Source organism: Heloderma suspectum, chromosome 15 (genome assembly GCF_057233095.1).
Source record: "Heloderma suspectum isolate Gila_16-S chromosome 15, 16-S_ref, whole genome shotgun sequence".
Taxonomy (NCBI): Eukaryota; Metazoa; Chordata; class Lepidosauria; order Squamata; family Helodermatidae; genus Heloderma; species Heloderma suspectum.
The window spans coordinates 17,007,432-17,025,843 of NC_139472.1; the positions used below are offsets into that span (position 1 = coordinate 17,007,432).

Consider the following 18,412-nt stretch of genomic DNA (forward strand, 5'->3'; position numbering starts at 1 on the left):
AGCTATCTGAGGCTTGTTCCAATCTGAAATATTGGTTGTATTCCATGGATCAAATTCTGAAGAACAGTGTTTTACCAACTTCAGAATCTAAGGGATTTCTTTAGTAGCATTTGTGTGGAAGAAGATAGGTGTGCGTAATATTAATGTTTAGGAAGCCTTTTTGCCAAGTACTAACACCTCGTTTAAGTAAGGAAAACAAGATTGAAAGAAGATGGTAAACCAGGGTCATTTCTCAGATTAAGGCAGATTTATCTTTTCTTTTTTGATGGTATTTTTAAGTTATCTTGAATTGCAGAGAGAGAGACTTTGTACAACATCCAGCTTTTTCTTATTGCTGACAAGAGCTGAGTGGGGGGTGTTAGTGCAGAAATCTTAGTTTAACCCGGTTTTGTTTCCCTTTTGCACATCATTTAATACTACCTCGACATCAGTGAGACTCCTTGTATTCATTGTGCATCTAGTTAGTGGAGGAAGTCACATGTGAGCAATTTAAGGTAAAGCTGAACCATCACACTGTTGACAGCATGAGAAAAACTAGCATCTTATTTCCACTTGATTCAGAAACTGTCTTATACAAGGTCAGACTGTTTGTCTACCTAGCTCAGTATTGTCTACTCTGGCTCTGTAGGGTTTGGGACAGAGGAGGGTTTCACGCTGCCTATTACCTGATTCTTTTAGGTGGGATTGAACGTGGGACTTCCTACATGCAAAACATGCTGTATCATTGAGTCCCTCTCCTGCATAGGTTATGAGAGGGTGAATACAGGTATATATAACCACATGGAAAGCTGGTCCTCTCAAGTTGGTAGTCACATCTTGCCATGCTACTGCATTTAAGATATTTTTTATCCTGCTTATTGACCAAAACAGATCCCCAAAGCAGCTCGTGGGAAAATTAAAACCTTAACAGTATCATCAAAAACATTCAGCAAAATAAATAAAAACCATGAGAAACAGACAAACTCTGAGACGTTCAACAGGATCAGCAGCAGAAAACCATGCATACATTCAAAAGAACCCAAATGCCCTCTGGAATGTTATAGGTAGTTTCAGAAGGGAGAAGACAGACCCTGATTGGAAATGCAAGGAAATAGTAAGATAATCTTCACTACTTGGCCAGATGGAAGGAAGCATAGGATGATTGAAGGAAGCAGATGGAAGGAAGCAGATGGAAGGAAGCATAGGATGATGGAAGGAAGCAGACGGAAGGAGGCACAGGATGATGGAAGGAGGCACAGGATGATGGAAGGAAGCATAGGATGGAAGGAAGCAGATGGAAGGAAGCATAGGATGATGGAAGGAAGCAGATGGAAGGAAGCATAGGATGATGGAAGGAAGCAAATGGAAGGAAGCAGATGGAAGGAAGCGTAGGATGATGGAAGGAAGCAGATGGAAGGAGGCACAGGGTGATGGAAGGAGGCACAGGATGATGGAAGGAAGCATAGGATGGAAGGAAGCAGATGGAAGGAAGCATAGGATGATGGAAGGAAGCAGATGGAAGGAAGCAGATGGAAGGAAGCATAGGATGATGGAAGGAAGCAAATGGAAGGAAGCAGATGGAAGGAAGCGTAGGATGATGGAAGGAAGCAGATGGAAGGAGGCACAGGGTGATGGAAGGAGGCACAGGATGATGGAAGGAAGCATAGGATGGAAGGAAGCAGATGGAAGGAAGCATAGGATGATGGAAGGAAGCAGACGGAAGGAGGCACAGGATGATGGAAGGAGGCACAGGATGATGGAAGGAAGCATAGGATGGAAGGAAGCAGATGGAAGGAAGCATAGGATGATGGAAGGAAGCAGATGGAAGGAAGCATAGGATGATGGAAGGAAGCAAATGGAAGGAAGCAGATGGAAGGAAGCGTAGGATGATGGAAGGAAGCAGATGGAAGGAGGCACAGGGTGATGGAAGGAGGCACAGGATGATGGAAGGAAGCATAGGATGGAAGGAAGCAGATGGAAGGAAGCATAGGATGATGGAAGGAAGCAGATGGAAGGAAGCAGATGGAAGGAAGCATAGGATGATGGAAGGAAGCAAATGGAAGGAAGCAGATGGAAGGAAGCGTAGGATGATGGAAGGAAGCAGATGGAAGGAGGCACAGGGTGATGGAAGGAGGCACAGGATGATGGAAGGAAGCATAGGATGGAAGGAAGCAGATGGAAGGAAGCATAGGATGATGGAAGGAAGCAGACGGAAGGAGGCACAGGATGATGGAAGGAGGCACAGGATGATGGAAGGAAGCATAGGATGGAAGGAAGCAGATGGAAGGAAGCATAGGATGATGGAAGGAAGCAGATGGAAGGAAGCATAGGATGATGGAAGGAAGCAAATGGAAGGAAGCAGATGGAAGGAAGCGTAGGATGATGGAAGGAAGCAGATGGAAGGAGGCACAGGGTGATGGAAGGAGGCACAGGATGATGGAAGGAGGCACAGGATGATGGAAGGAAGCATAGGATGGAAGGAAGCAGATGGAAGGAAGCATAGGATGATGGAAGGAAGCAAATGGAAGGAAGCATAGGATGATGGGAAGCTGGCTTATGCCAACAGGAGATTGGCCCATCTGGTTCCATATTGTCAGTAGTGACTGGCAGCAGCTCTCCAGAGCTCCAGATGGGTTTTTTCCCCCAGCCCTAGCAGATCAGAGCAAAGGCCTGTCTAGTCCAGCATCTTGTTTCCCACAGTGGCCATCCAGATGCCTCTAGGAAGACTACAAGAAGGCCATAAGAGTAATAGCCCTCTCCTGACCTTGTTCCCCAGTAACTCGTAATTCAGAGGTGTGCTGCTTCTGAACCTGGAGGTAGCATAGAGCCATCATAGCTGGTAGCCTGTAGATGTTGGGGATTGAACCTGGAACCTTTGGGTTGCAAAAGATCATCACCACCACCACCATCATTTACATTTCTGTACCTCCCCACAGCCGAAGCTCCCTGGGGGGTTTACAAAAATTTAAACATTAAAATACAATATACAAAGTTTAAAAACCATTTACATAAAAGCACACAGACAATATGTACAACAACATAGAACTACAAACAACTTTGAATTGAAAACTTTTTTAAAAAAAAAATCCAACAACAAATCAACGGTATACAAAAGTCAGCAAAGGAGCGAGAGTTCTCAAAAGGGAAGGCCTGCCGGAATAATAGCGTCTTTAATTCCCCCTTAAAAACCTTCAATGAGGTCGGCAGGCGCATTTCAACCGGCAGGTCGTTCTGCAACTGAGGGGCGGCAAAGGAAAGGTCCCCTTGCGTGTGGCTGCCAGTTTCCCATTAGGCAGCCGCAGCAGAGAGCCCTCCGAGGACCTTAGGTGGCCGACTGGGTCGTAGGGGAGAAGGCACTGCCTAAGGCACCTTGGACCTAGACCTTGGTTGCCTTACAGTCAGAACCAGCACTTTATGTTTTGCTCCGAAACAAATTGGCAGCAGGTGTAAAGATTTTAAAACCGGTGTAATATGGTCTCCACGGGCTGCCCCAGAGACCAACCTGGCTGCCATGTTTTGCACCAGTTGAAGTTTCCGAAGTAAATATACAGGCAGCCCCAAGGACAGCGCATTGCAGAAATCAAGCCTAGAGGTTGCCGGCGCGTGCACCACCGTTGCCAGGCCCACCTGTTCCAGGAACGGGCGTAGCTGGCGTACCAGCCGAAGCTGACAACAGGCGCTTCTCGCCGTTGCCTCCACCGGGGGTGCCAGGAGCAGGGTTGGGTCAAGAAGCCCCCCCAGGCTACGAACTTGCTCCTTTGGGGGGAGCGCAGCCCCGTCCAGAACTGGTTGACGTACCTCAATACCTGAATTAGGACCCTTCACGATGAGCACCTCCGTCTTGCCTGGATTCAACTTCAGCTTGTTCTCCCTCATCCAGCCCATTACTAAGACATGACTGCTACCAAGCTGTGGTCCTTAGCCAGCTGTTTCGGCGCGCAGGCGGTGTGTGTGTGTGTTTCTATCTCTTTGGTTAAATGTACAGTCTGGTACTACCTGTAGAATTACTGTCTCTGTTCATTCTCCTGTAATTTCTCAGAATGCAGGGACTGCTTATACAGTCATGTTCTTTTCTTCACCTGCCTGCCACCCCTGACAAAAATAAACAACCCAAGCTACATAAGCCTGAGTGGAATTTATTTTCTCTAAATTTAGGAGCAAAGGCGGCTGTGACTATTTTGCGGTGGCAACGAGAGAACGCATTTCCTAGGGCATAGGTATGACATGTTCTGCAGCACCAAGGACTGGATTGGCACTTCCCCAATAACTTAAAATGTTATTTTAGAAATACGCCATTTAAATAGGATGGCTGCCCCATATTACGAATGGTGGATAGTCTCCGATATTCTTACTTTGAATTAATTGCCTTCAAATCAGGGATGGAAAAGACCCCTTGTGGGAGGCAGGGATAATTTTTTAAATGCCATATTGCAACGGCTGTAAACTCATTTGGTGACCATAGGCAAGCCATCCACTCTCAACTTCAGCGCTCCTACCGCCACCCCCGAAAACCACCTGAGGATACTACTGCAGACCTACCTTACTGGGTTTCTGTTTTCTAAAGATTACATCAAGATAATGTATGTGCAGTGTTTAAAAAGATCCACTATTCTTTACACTTTGGATTTCACCTATGTAATTATGGAGCTAGGAACCTTTACCATGATCTATGTAAAATGTTGGGTGAAAACTGAACTTTTCTAGTTTTGGTGCTAATGTAATTTGAAGAGCGCCCCCGCCCCTCCACCTCCGGGCCTTCAACTACTGATTTAAGTATAGCTTCAAATCACTCATAATTCTGTAGCTAGGAGCATATGACAATTGTCTGTTTTTCTTTTTAGGGTTCATGTAATCACAGGAGTTTCTTTGTTGTATATAAGTTTTCAGAAAACAACTGGATCTCAGAATGTATCAGGTGAGTTTAAATGTAAGACTTTCTCAAAAGTGATTGCTCACATGTTAGGACATCTACTTTTTTTCCTGTTAGAAATATTAATTCCAACTGAAATCCAAGTTTTGACTCCTCCTCGCTGAAATATGAAACATTCCGCTTTCATTCTTTCTGGACGTGCTGAAAATGTGAAGCTCTGTTTAATTAAAGTTGATTTGTTTTCAGTTGGGCCAGTTTGTGTGAACCCCAGTTAATCTGACCATAGAATAATTTCCCTGGCCCCTTTTACAAGAACACTCCTCCAAGAAAGCTTGCTTTATTTTGTATAAATGATACCTGCCTATAGGGTATCTGAAAACTGCAAGTGGGAGTTCACTTTTTGCCTGGCAATTTTAATTCCATAATCAGCTGAATTTATCAAAAGCATTGCTATATTAAAAATAGATCTATGGATGCCTCAGCATAGACCCTGTAACTGAATAAACAGTTCTTCACCTATGCATTCTTGCATGTTTGAGAGGGTGTGTTTTTAAGCAAGGCCAGCAGTCCAGTCTTTTGAGCGTTTACTTGGAAGTAAGTTCCGTTGAGATCAGCAGTAGTTATTCCCAAGTCATTCTACATAGGATTGCAGTCGTGGTTTATTCTGATTGTTGCTTTTTTGTGGGGAAGGGGGGACTTATTTGCTCTTCTCTGCACATTTTCTGAAGACCCTGAAGCTTAGGACTTCTGAAGCTATGAATATCCACTCTTCTCTGAAAGGCACTGAGCTATTGCTGGAGAGAGGGGGTTCTTGATCTCAACTGATGCTTTTTTCCCCACCCCCCTTCTTGTTGCTTGCTCATAGTCTGCCCATATTTTCTCCAGGTTGCACTTTAGTTGTGACCATAATTGCATTTACCCAGTATTCAAACCTGCAATCTTGACATCTAGGGGGGAAATGAGATTGTTGCCATGAGGAGAAGGGTTTTGTTGTGGTTGTTGCAGTTTGTATTTGCTGTGTGGTTGTATTTGTGCAAATGTCCTGTGACTATTTGTGATGTGACCACGGGGTGAGTTCTTCCCTTCTCCTCACTCACTCTCCCCAAATGAAAACAAAACTGCCAATATCATACTGACCATATAAAAGTCTGTGATGCAACCAGACTTGGAATACTGTGTACAGTTCTGGCTACCACACCTCAACAAGGATATTGTGGAGTTGGAAAAGGTGCAGAAAAGGGCAACCAAAATGAACAAGGGGGCTGGAGCAACTCCCCTATGAGGAAAGGTTACAATGTCTGGCACTGTTTAGCTTAGAACAAAGGTGAGTAAAGGGGGCAGGGGGATATGATAGAGGTGTACAGAATTAAACATGGTGCACGGGAAGTGGATAGAGAGAAGCTGTTCTCCCTCTCTCATAATCCTAGAAGTCAGGGTCATCCCACGAAGCTTAATTTTTGGAGATTCAGGACAGACACTATGGAATTCACACAGTACGTAGTTAAACTATGGAATTCCCTACCGTGAGATGTCGTGATGGCCATGAACTCGGATGGCTATAAAAGGAGATAAGACAACTTCATTGAGGATAAGGCTATCGATGGCTGCTAATCATGATGGCTGTATATTACCTCCAGTATCGGAGGTTGTATGCCTGTATATGCCAGTTGCGGGTGAATATATGTGAGTGTGCGTGCTGTTGTACTCAAGTCCTGATTGTGGACTTCCCGCTGGTTGGCTACTGTGTGAACAGAATGCTGGACTAGATGGACGTTTGGTTAGTTCAGCTAGGCTCCTCTGATCTTATATATTTGTCATGCCTGTGCCATTTTGAGAACTCTATTATTATTCTTTGAAGTCCTTCATGGCTGTAGGCTCCCCTTCTCGCTTGTGCTGGAGCATGCATCAACTTAAAGCAAAACAGGGTTTTTGTGGGACGCTGCACAGCGATTTCCTCCCCTCCCTTTTCCGGCATCTCTTACATACAGATGGAGATGTTGCTGTGCTGTCGTTGGAAAGAGTCTTGCCTGAATGCTAGACCACGGCTAAAACGTTGTCATGACATGCTTTGGCTAAGAAGTGCCGCAGGGCTGCTTAAATTCAGTTTACCCCCGGAAGCCTCCCAGCAGCCATTTTGCTTCAGTTCCGTCTCTTCCTTGAAGTCACACTGGCCATGTGCTCGATCATAATGGTGTCTCAGAGGAAATGTGCAGAAGGATGTTGGGAAGCTTTATGAGTGGGTGCTGTGATGGTTTCCCAGGATGCATGGTGGCTGGGTCTTCGTATGCCTGTGTGGCCTAGATATGAAAGAGGCTCCCTTCTGCCCCACTGAATAGAAGTGGGAGGAGGAATATGAGAGTGGAGAGGTATTGTTGATATTAGTTATTTACATATATATTCGTTTATATTTATTACACTTGTCAGTTAGGTCGGTTAGGGTGCTCGATAGCAACTGCCCCAAGGCCACCAAGAGAGCTTCATGGCTGAGTGGTGATTTGAACCATTCTTTGCCCTAGTCCAGCACTCCCATCTGCTTCACCACAGTGCCTGAACACTGCTCAATGTGGTAGCTTTTCCTCATAGGGAAAACATTTCAGTCTCTTGATATATTTAGGACACAGTCCTATGGGTTGCACCCTCAGTGATCATAAGCTCCTGAACTCAGAGGCATATGAGCACCGTACACAGGCGAGAGGAGTGGTGGAGGCCATCTCGGCTTCTCTGTCCTCCCACCCTGCATTTTTCACCAGGCTGCTTTTTTGCCTGACTATCTGGGGTGCTTTGGGGGTGGGGGGGAGGCTGTGGAGGCATGCGGATAGCTTGTATCCTGGTCTCTTCAGACTCCTCCCCTCCTACTCACCAAAACGCCCCCTTCTCACCTTCTCTGAGGTCAAGTTCCCGACCCCTGAGAGCAGCTGGGACAGTTCTTTCCATGCCGGCTGCGAGGGGTGGGGAAAGGGGTCAGTGCTTCGATTCCCCCCTCCCGAGGTCGGAGCACTGTCTCCGACCTCGGATTGGGAAATCCAAAGTTTCATATGGCCCCTCAGACGCTGTCTTGGGGCCATAGGATTGCTGCCTCTGTTAATTTAAATCACACCCAACTTCCAAGAAGATCAAGGCAGGAGACATGGTTTTCCCCCCTCTCCATTTTACCTTCACAAACAGCCCTGTGAGATAGGATAGCTTTTGAGATGGTGACTGGCCCAAGATCCCTGAGTGAGCTTTCTGGCTAAGTTGGGATTTAACCTGGGTCTCCCTGATCTGAATCCGACATTCCATCCAGTTGTGCTCAGGATAGAGAGCCAATACAGTTGTTTAAGAACTGACAAGGTATCTCTGTAGCTGGTCTCCATTCAGAACACAGCTTGCTCAGTTGTGAAATTCATTTTCTGAGCAATATTGAAAAGCAGTCCCATGTCCTATGCTTTTCAGCGGTGTAACCTGGAAGTTACTAGAGCATGGATTACTTTGTCCAGGAGGCATCACTGTTGGCAAACCATTCTTCATTGGTGAAAGGTAGCATATTCTGCATATTCTGTCCCAGATTTCCTTCTGCTCTTTGGGTCTCTCCTGCTCCTGTATAAAACCTTCCTGTTTCATATCCACTGCTTTCCTTCCCCTGCTGCCCATTTGTTTCTTATGTCCATTGTCCCTTCCTTTTTCTCCTGCCCTTTCGCTAAGTCCTTCCAATTCCCTGCCCTTAGAGAGGTTCGGCCAGTCTCAGCCTGAGACCTTTCTCAGCCTGAGACCTTTCTGCCCACTATGACATTAGGGAGTCTCAACCAACCAATCATTGCAAGAGGATTGCCCACCACCATCACAAAATCTCTTAAGGGCACAAACGGATGCATATTTAGATGGGAAAACGTCCACGCTGGCTGGGGAATGCTGGCAAGTGTAATGTATAGACCTGAATGCTGGGAGGTCTATTTTTTCTGTCTAAACACGCATAGGATTGCACCCTACGTGTTTGTACAGTATCGATGACAGCTCGCTGCTTCCAAGAATGCTTTTATTTTCGAAAGCACTTTCTGGTATTTCACATTCAGATTTGGTCTCCAGGGTGTACAAAGTTTGCTGAACGTACTAAATGCATGCATGCATGCATGCATGCATGGTATTTCTCCAGAATTAAGTATTTAGCATCAACTCTTGTTGTGTTCTTGTCGTCCTCTTCCTCTTCTTTTTGCAGCGCCTTTTGTTGACAACTTGTAATGCCAGGTCAGTATAACTACTGCCTTGGATGGCTGATACCGCACATCTTCCAAGCCTCCTCCTATATTTCATTCTACCTTTCTTTGCTTTTTAATTGCCCACCCATAATGCAGCTTTTCTCTTACCGTGATTTATGAAAAGGCTCATTAACTTCTTACTCGACAACATTCTTAGGGGAGGCCTGGAAAATGGTTTCATATATATGTAGGGCCGCAGCATTGGTTGACTTTAATTGGTTAGATTAATCGATGAAAACATTTTGAACGACTTAAAATATGCCTCCGATTAATTCCTCCCCAGGCTTTAATTTTTTTAAGGCACTGTTATTAATGCTACTGCTTGTAAAAGTTGCAAGATGGCAAACTCCATCTCAGAAGAGACTTCCCTCCTGTATGAGAGAGAAGGGGGAATGCCTCTTCTAAGATGGTGTCTGCTGCAAGGGATTCACCGTCTCAATAACAACAACAGCTTGTTTTTTCTCATACGCAGGTAGAAGGGAAGGGTTGTAATTTGTTGGTAGAGCCACGCTTTGCATGCAGAAGGCCTCGGGTTCACTCCCCATCATCTTAGCTAGAGCTTGTAATAGTGCAAGGCAGCTTCCTAACTGATTGATTTAATCATCTAATGTGATTAATCAGCTAAGATTAGCAGGTGACAGCCTTAGCGACATGGCTTTTATCTGCGATTTAACACAAATAAAAACGTAACTGGGTTTGGTTTCCCAACGTCGTTAATGTTTTATTGATTTTTAAATACAAAAACAGCCATGGGGTGGATGGGGAGACGCTTTTACTAGGTTTTTAAAGTTTTTTTTTGTGGTGGGGGGATGGAAATCTATGCAATTCTCAGCAAACCTAAAGCTACTTTTCTGTTTTAACAACATACAATTTGCTTTTTATAAGTCAGCATATATAATTGTACTATTTGACATATTTATGAAATTTATAGAGCAGTCCTAAGTAATGTTATCTCCAGATAAGCATGCAGCCTTGAAAGTATAAATACGTGTGAATACATCCAGTGTTAGAGATTTGCCAACTGCTGCACCCTGAGAAGTAAGAACATTTATAGGTTGAAAACAGACACCACACATTTTGGAGTTAACCAAAGGAAGAGTAATATTTGGACAATAACAGTTTTGACTCAGTCACAATATTAAGGACTAGCAGCATGTTTGGATATCAAGTCATCCTTTATAACACTGAACTCTTTAGTAGTATAGTCTGTAGTAGGGTGTCTGTCACAGTCATTTGAAGGGAGAGGTGAAAAGGACAGCGACAAGGGAGAGAACAGGTCAAAAGGACTGTAGATACAGATACTTGCTTCTAATGTTTCCAAATTAGAAGGAGGCAAGCAGCAATTCACAAGCAACGAAGGCCTCATGTGATCCTCTCATGAAGATGGCAGCAACCTCTAGGTTCAGAAATACATCTTGAGTTTGTGTGTTGTGTCTGTCTACGCCGTTTGAGTGAGCAAAACCTTGTCTTAAAGCATTTCAGTCATTTCTTAAGAGAAAATATTTCATAGGAGAATTTCCCCAGTGTTCCACCAAATATCCAATTTTTCTGTTGGAAAAAAAAATAGTAAAAGTGTATGTTTTCCCCATCCCATGGGACTTTTACTGAATTTTTCCAAGAGAAAAACTAGGAATTCTGGGGAGGGTTGGGGAAAGACTCCTATGAAATATTTTCTCTTATGAAGCGAGTGACTTTGGAAACACTAGAAGCAAGTACACTGCCTACAATCCTTTTGACCTGTTCTCTCCCTTATTGCCTACCTTTTCAAAAATTTGGGGAGGGGTCTTTTGGGGGAGCCGTCACATCTCTTTGTCTTCCTATGGCATACTAGCTGGTATGTGCATGTGCATTTGATGTGGGGAGCGGAAAGAGTGGAACAATTGTGTGAAAGGCCTTTTGGTTCCCTTCAGCCATATGAATCTGCAGCTCAATTCAGGCAGAATCCCAATTTTCAGAACTGACAAATGATGTTTTGTGCCTGTTCTCCAGACTAGGATTGCGAACCAGCTTCTGGGTTTGGATGGCAAGTAAAGACGAATTATGATTTGTGTTAAATAGGAAGTAACTCATTGAAGTGGAGCCAAGAGGGGAGGAGGGAGGGCATGAGCATATGACTCAGACCCGTAGCGCCAAACCATAATTTGGCATTACATCTGAATGAAGGCAATTGTCCCTGGGGAAGGGCCATGCCTCAGTGGTAGAGCACGTGGTTTTCTTTACTGAGACTTTCCAAAACGGGGATTTTCAGGAGCAAATTCAGCTCTAGAAGATGCTGACTGTGATACAGGAAAGAGTTTTAGTTCAACAGGAGAGCACCTGGTTTGCATGCAGAAAGTCCCAGGTTCAATCCCTGGCATTTCCAGGGAAGTCTGGGAAAGACTCCTGCCTGAAACTCTGTAGAGCTGCTGTGAGTCGGTACAGATGATATTAAGCTATTTGGACCAACTTATAACTCGTCACAAGGCAGCTTCCTGTGTTTGTATAAAACAGGGATGCTGAACCTCTTTTATTCTGTCCTGCCGTCCTGTGTCTGTGCATAGCGGTAGGGGATAGTTCACAATAATTCTCACACAGAAAAAAAATACAAATTACAACATTAAAACATTATGCAACATTATAATAAACATACAACATTATAATAAAACATAGTCTAAAAAATGGTTGAACATACAACATTCAAAGAAGTTTAAATAGTTAAAAACAATTCCAGTAAACAGTTACAATAACAGGCTTGATTGAGACAGCTGGCATAAATGCCCCAGCATATGCCATTAAATGCTTGGGTGTAGAGCGCAGTCTTAACCTGGCGCTGAAAAGATGTCAATGTTGGCACCAGGTGACGGTGTTGTATGGTCCCCAGACATGGTCTGAAGGCACAGGAGGCAGCTGCTGAAGCTAAGCAGGTCTGGGTCTGGTCAGTGCTTGGAGGGGAGACCACCTGAGAACCCCATGTAGCCACCTTGAGTTCCACAGTGGAAGAAAGGTGGGGTATAAGTGTAATAAATAAAATAAATAAATGTGCATTTGGTTACATGTGTGCTATGATAAAATGCATCCATTCCCCACCTCAAAATTCTAGGGACCTTGGTGGGAGGCAGCTGAGCACGACACCTCTAGTAACTCGCGCTATTTTTTTTGTCGTGGACGTAGCCCCCCAAAACAGAAATAGGGATAGCCGCTACTAAATAAGAACAGTTGGAACCTATTTATGCTGGGGCGGGGGGGGGGGGGCATCTTGTTCCATTTGGTGCCCTTTCCATTACCCTGGACAGAAAATTAATCTAAACCAGACATGGTGCTGATGCTAGGAAAAGGTAGTGGAATCTCCCCAAACCCCTGTTGTGGGTACAAATTGGTTATCTCCTATATGTCTCGTTATGAACTCATCAGGTTTTTAAGATCTGAGTGCACTGTTACATGCAAAGGCCCGCTTGTTCGGTATGTGTGAAAGGGCTTTCTCCTGTGTTGCTTCTAAACTGTGGAATGCACTCCCTCAAGAACTATGATTTCCCGCCACTCTCTTGGCTTTTAGAAAGGGTGTGAAAACACATCTTTTTAGGGAGCAATCCTATGGCCACTAGACACTGTCTAGCGGGCCATAGGATATGCTCATTTCTGGGAACCGACCTGTGGATCCACCAGATCGTTGTTTCATCTAGCCCACTTTGAGCTAGTTTGCTCATCAGGGTATCATGGGGCACTTTGTCGAAAGCTTTGCTTAAGTCGAGGTATATGATGTCTACAGCATTCCCACGGTCTACAAGGGAGGTTACTTGATCAAAAAATGAGATCAGATTTGTCTGGCAGGATTTATTCTTGACAAAACCATGTTGGCTTCGAGTAATCACTGCATTGTTTTCAAGGTGCTTACAGACTGATTGCTTGATAATCTGCTCCAGAATTTTCCCCGGGATTGATGTCAGACTGACTGGTCTGTAGTTCCCAGGTTCCTAATTTTTGCCTTTTTGAAGATAGGGACAACATTAGCCCTCCTCCAGTCATCTGGCACTTCAGCCATCCTCCATGATTTCTCAAAGAGAATAGACAGCGGTTCTGAGAGTTCTTCTGCCAGTTCCTTTATTACTCTAGGATGCAGTTCATCTGGCCCTGGAGATCTGAACTCATTCAAAGTCATTAGGTGTTCCTTGACCATATGCCTATCAATCTCAAGCTGTAATCCTGCCCCTTCCGCCTGTATTTCGCCTTTGCCGGGGGGGACGGGGTCATAGACCCTCTTTTGGGAGAAGACTGAGCCAAAGTAGGAATTGATCACTTTTGCCTTTTCTTTGTCATCTGTTACCATTTTGCCATCCTTATTTAATAGTTGAACCACCATTTCTTTCCTCTGTCTTTTACTATGCATGTATCTGAAGAAAGCTTTTTTGTTGCTTTTAGCATCCCTCGCTAACCTCAGCTCGTTCTCAGCTTTAGCCTTCCTGACGCCATCCCTGCAATTCTGTGCTACCTGCCTGTACTCTTCCTTTGTTACTTGGCCTTCTTTCCACTTCCTATATGTGTTTTTTGTTTTGTTTTCAGGACATCTCTAAGCTTCTGTGAAAGCATGCACTTCCCTTACATCATTTAAATGTTAAGAAGAAAAAATGAAGGCAGCATTAACAGTTAACACACTAATTTTATCATGCCCATATAGGTGTGCATGATAACTGTAGGTATAAGTATATTATCTGTCAATCTATCTGGGGATACTCACCTGAAAAAAGGTTACATCATCAAAACTGCCCAGGCTGACTGGTATTGTAGCCATTGATTATGTTACTCGTCAGTCTTCTGAAATTATGCATATTTAGAAATTGTAATAGTTTTTTTTCCATAATGGGAAATACTTAAAATAGGGACCATAGGATATGACTAGGGATGTTGGAGAAATTCGAGACAAACTAAAATGAGCTCAGATTTCTAAGAATCCAACATGCAGAATCCACTGTGGAGAGACCCCCTCAGGCCATGTGGAGTCCATGGACTTTCTGATGGTTTTTTTTTTAACTTTCCCGAAATTTATGCATATTTATTTGTAGGAAAATACTCAAGTTTCTGCTGAGGAAAAGTTGAATGGAATGGGGGACAATGTGCTAAATATTACGTACTAAAGTAAATGATTAAATTCTTACGAAACCTCTTACAGAATTATTTGCGTATTTTTCGGCATGACAGGAAAAAAAAGTTCGCCTCCGTCTGTGAGCGGACGACGGAACAAAAGGCACCTGACAATCCACGAAACACAGATGAAGTGGATTTTACACAGTCCGTACGTCCCTAGATGTGACCTTGGGAGAGGGAATCAGACATTGAGCCTTCCCCTGCTGCGTCACAACCTCCAGGGAAAGCATGACAGCGGCTGCTTGTTGTGACCTTGGAAGACCTTGGAGAAATCAAAAAGGGGGCAGGACAGTGAGTGGGAGAGGTGAGGACAGGATCCTACTCCTGCTTTGTCCCCGCCCACAACCAGGTTGGTCAGCTAGACCGTCTCAGAGGCCTGTCTAGCTGAAAATTTCATTTTTAAAGAGGAACCAGAGATGGAATCACCTTTGACTTCCTCCTGCCCTGCGTAGCTCTTGTCAGCAGGGCATAGGTGTATTGCCCCTGCAGTAGGCCTCTTAATTTAAAGGTGCCAAGATAGTGATAAATCAGAGCCAGGTTTGCTTACAAGGAGTACTTCCTTGAGTACTTACAGCACACAGGCATACCCAGTGGTTGGATCAGACAGCTTATCTGAACCCAGAGCCATGGGGTACAATGGGTTTTATGCCATACATGTCAGCAGTGAGGCAGCATGACAGCAGCAAGCGTTATTTAGCATTCCTCTACAACTTTCCCAGCATAGGCTAACAGTGCTTGGTCGGAGTGAAAACAGTCAGAACTTTCCCAGCACAGGCACCTGTAACTCGGCATAAACAGAGCCTCACTTCTGAGGCACATCCTAGGCCCTGATAACATCCTAGCCTTCATTAGCATGGAATGTGCTGAGGCCGCGCTATCGACCTTTGACTCCTCTCACATGCTCAGAGGCCCACTAGTGCACCAATAATGAACCTAGGCCAAGTGTTATGGATCTCTAGGCCCCTCTAAAATTACAGGTGACTTGGTTACGCTCCTGGGGCCATTACAATAGGTTAGGCAAACAGCTCCTATCTCAGAGCCCTCTGCCTATCAACAGAGCAGTCCACAGGGTTGCTCTCTCAAGCATGGAAATTCTCAAGGCAGCTAACAAATGTAAAGATGCAAACTCACAATAAAACCATAAGTCAACCGCAGTAAAGAGATCGACCAATTGAGCTTGGAACCTCACTTCAGAAGAACAGTAACATCGGCGTGCGTTTAAAGCTGAAGAAAAAGCAGGCCAGTGCATGGGTAAAGCAGATGCTTTCCTACAGATCGGCCAAGTAGGAGCTAGGTGAGGTGACCCGGAGGTTGGGGCAGGGAGTATTCCAGAAAAGACCCTGCTCCTAGTTGCTGCCCACCTCCTTCCAGAAGTGGGGGGCAACACTTTGAACAGGGTGTCTAAAGAAGATTTTAAAAGTCAAGACAGGTTTATGTAGGGACAGGTGACCATTATATGACTGGAGCTGAGTCATTTTAATACAGCAGTGGCAAATTTTCTGTTCCACATTAGGTGTTAAATGTGGTGAAGCCCTCAGTTTAATTTGTCTTTAAATCTGATGCAGTCCAGTGGATTAAGCCTAGATCTTCACTGGGAATGGGTTCAAATTCCACTGCAGTGTGTGGGTCTCTGCTGCATTTCTCTGTCTGTAAAAAATGGGATTAATCGCCTTCTCCAGCATTTTGGGTAGAAGAAATGCCATATCAACCATAAGCTTTACCAAGGGGGCGAGTCTGTAACTAAAGAGTTTTCTCTCATGAAGGGAAAACACCATCGTGGAAGAACACAGTGAAAGCGTGGTTTAACTAGAGCCAGTGTGGTTTAATAGGTGTGCGTGTTTGATTTGAGAGCTGAGTTCGACTATCCTTTGCCATAACAATTCATTCTACTTTGGGCACATCATTCTCTCTCTCTCTGTCTCTGCCCTTTTGGGGAAAAGCGATGGTCTGGGGTTGCTATGAGGGGTTAGTGGGATAATGATTTGTAAATAAGGAAGTGCTGTGGAAGTTATAAGTAAAAAGAAAAGAAAAGAAGACATATCCATTTCTTTGTCAAACTCTAACATGACTAATTTGTAGAAATAGGACAGGCTGGTGCACAGGCAATGAATGCTCCAGTGTTAATGAAACAGGCTCCCACCCCACTCCAGCACAACCCCCATCTCCAGGTCTTAATTGTGGCTAAAGCACTAACCAGGATAACCAGGTTTCACTTTCAACCAGGGTTAGAAACTACTTTCAGACCCTTGAGCGATACCAATTCGTGGTTTAGTGGCAACCATGGTTTAGGTCAATGCTGACATGGTTAAGGCTGGCCAGTGAAAGGGATTTGGTAGCTTGTGCTCAAGATGGGAAGGACTGGGGGCTGCGTGTGTGTGATTCCCAGCACAAATTATGAAGAGGTCAGGAGTATTGATATACTGCCCCAAAGGGGATATGTAGATGGAAGTCAGCTCAGTTCTGAGTGGATTATGGCAGATTAAGCAGTCTGCCATTTGGGACAAGGCTGAGAGGAAGCAGTAACTACCTTCTGCTGCATTGATGGATCATTCCTATTGGACAAAGTCAGCGGGTTCCAATAGTCAAGAAACGCTTGACACGGGGTGGCTTCGCCTGTGCAAGCAGGATCCTTAAGGGTCCTTGCAATCTCTGTTCCATGTCTTTGCTATCCTGCCTGTCATAACAAAGGGTGTTTTGCCATCATAATGAAGAAGCGTTCTTTTTTACATTAGAACAATTTGAGTCAGACCAAAAGTCCGTTTATTCCAACATCCTGTTTCCCACTGGGGTGAACCAGCAGCCTCCAGCAAGCTCGCAAGTAGGCCTGGAAGGCACTACCATGCGCTGCTGTTACCCCCTAGTAGCTGTCACCCCATGGCACGCTGCCTCTGAACATGGCAGTTGATAGACGTCTCCCCCATTTGTTTGTTCTCCCCTTTGAAGGTTGTTCGTTCCTCAGCATTTCTGGAAATAATCTTGTTCAGTGAGAATTTGTAATGAACCAGACTGTTGCTGTTCAGTGCGTTGTTCAATACAAAGCCACTGATAAGTGGCTTTTAAGCTTGGTCATCCACGAAGGTTGTATAGTGGCGGGCGGGGGGGGGAGGCATTTACGCGTCACCCTCCCTGCGGGGTGTGCAGGAGCTTTAGGGAGAGGACATCTGCCTTGCAACACATAGCAACCTGACTTTAATTTCATCCAGGATATTTTAAGCCAGCCCTCCCCTAACCTGGTGCCCTCCAGATGCATCGGACTACAATTCCCATCATCCGCAGCCAACACGCCCATTGACCTGCTGGCTGGAGATTATGGGAGTTGCAGCCCAAGTCATCTGGAAGGCAGCAGGTTAGAGGAGGCTCTTTTCAGGCTGTTGAGGGCTCTGCCCTCTTTGCAGCCGAAATCATCCTTGAAGGGGCAATTTAATGCAGATCAAAGGAAGAGCTGTTTCATTGATCGTGATCCTGTCCCCAGTTCTGTAGAGTGGTCAGTGCCCTTTGAGTCCCCTGTCTCCCCACCCCTAGGGCGGAAAACACTACCTTGTATGCAACTTCAGCGGTTTATCTGTCCAGCCGATAGGGGAAACACCAAATCTGGTCTTACAAAGAATGATGTTATTTATTTATTTATTTCCATTTCTATACCGCCCAATAGCCGAAGCTCTCTGGGCGGTTCACAAAAATTAAAACCAAAAAGCACGCAGTAAGACAATATAAAACATAAAAACATTAAAACCACAATATAATGCTACAACCAGAATAAACCTAGAGTAAAACCTTTGTGACGTACGTAGTACTGGACAGGTTAACATAAGGGGAAAAAGCTTATCCGTTCCCTGAGGAGTTTCCACTTTAAATTTTGACGGAGGGGAGTGTGTGTGTGTGTGTGTGTGTGTCTGCCAAGGGGAATAGACACAGAGGCAAGGGGAAAGGGAGAAGAATACGCTGTAATGTAGTTACCCGTAATTAGGCCCGGTGTCTGTAGGGGACTGAGGAACAAGAGGTTGAGCCAAAGGCATGATGGAAGGATTGTGATCGATCACCTAGAATGAAAACCAAGATGTGGACCTGTGTAATCTCTGGCTCACAGGCTTGCTGTAAGAAACAGAGATAAGGATTGTGCTGCAAGCCAAACGCAGCGGGAACATCTACCCGCTCTTGTTCGTTCTTCCGTATCTTGTCTCTGAAAATGAAGGTTGCCCTTTTTATTTGTTAT

At 44.8% G+C, this 18,412-nt stretch overlaps 1 protein-coding gene across 9 annotated transcripts in view; it reads left to right on the plus strand.

The window, feature by feature from the left end:
- The window catches only part of PRDM2 (PR/SET domain 2), a 95,711-nt gene that overhangs the window by 8,329 nt on the left and 68,970 nt on the right, over positions 1 to 18,412 (plus strand). For 7 of the 9 annotated variants that reach the window (XM_084822005.1, XM_084821996.1, XM_084822003.1 and 4 more), the window contains exon 2: positions 4,821 to 4,894. Coding sequence is in view for 8 of the 9 variants with exons in the window: in XM_084821996.1 (XP_084678122.1) it covers positions 4,886 to 4,894 (9 nt within the window). In the remaining variant the exon portion in view is untranslated. Of the gene's footprint in view, positions 1 to 4,134; positions 4,197 to 4,820; positions 4,895 to 18,412 lie in introns of all 9 variants that reach the window. The other 2 variants (XM_084821997.1, XM_084822001.1) reach the window with 1 other exon arrangement.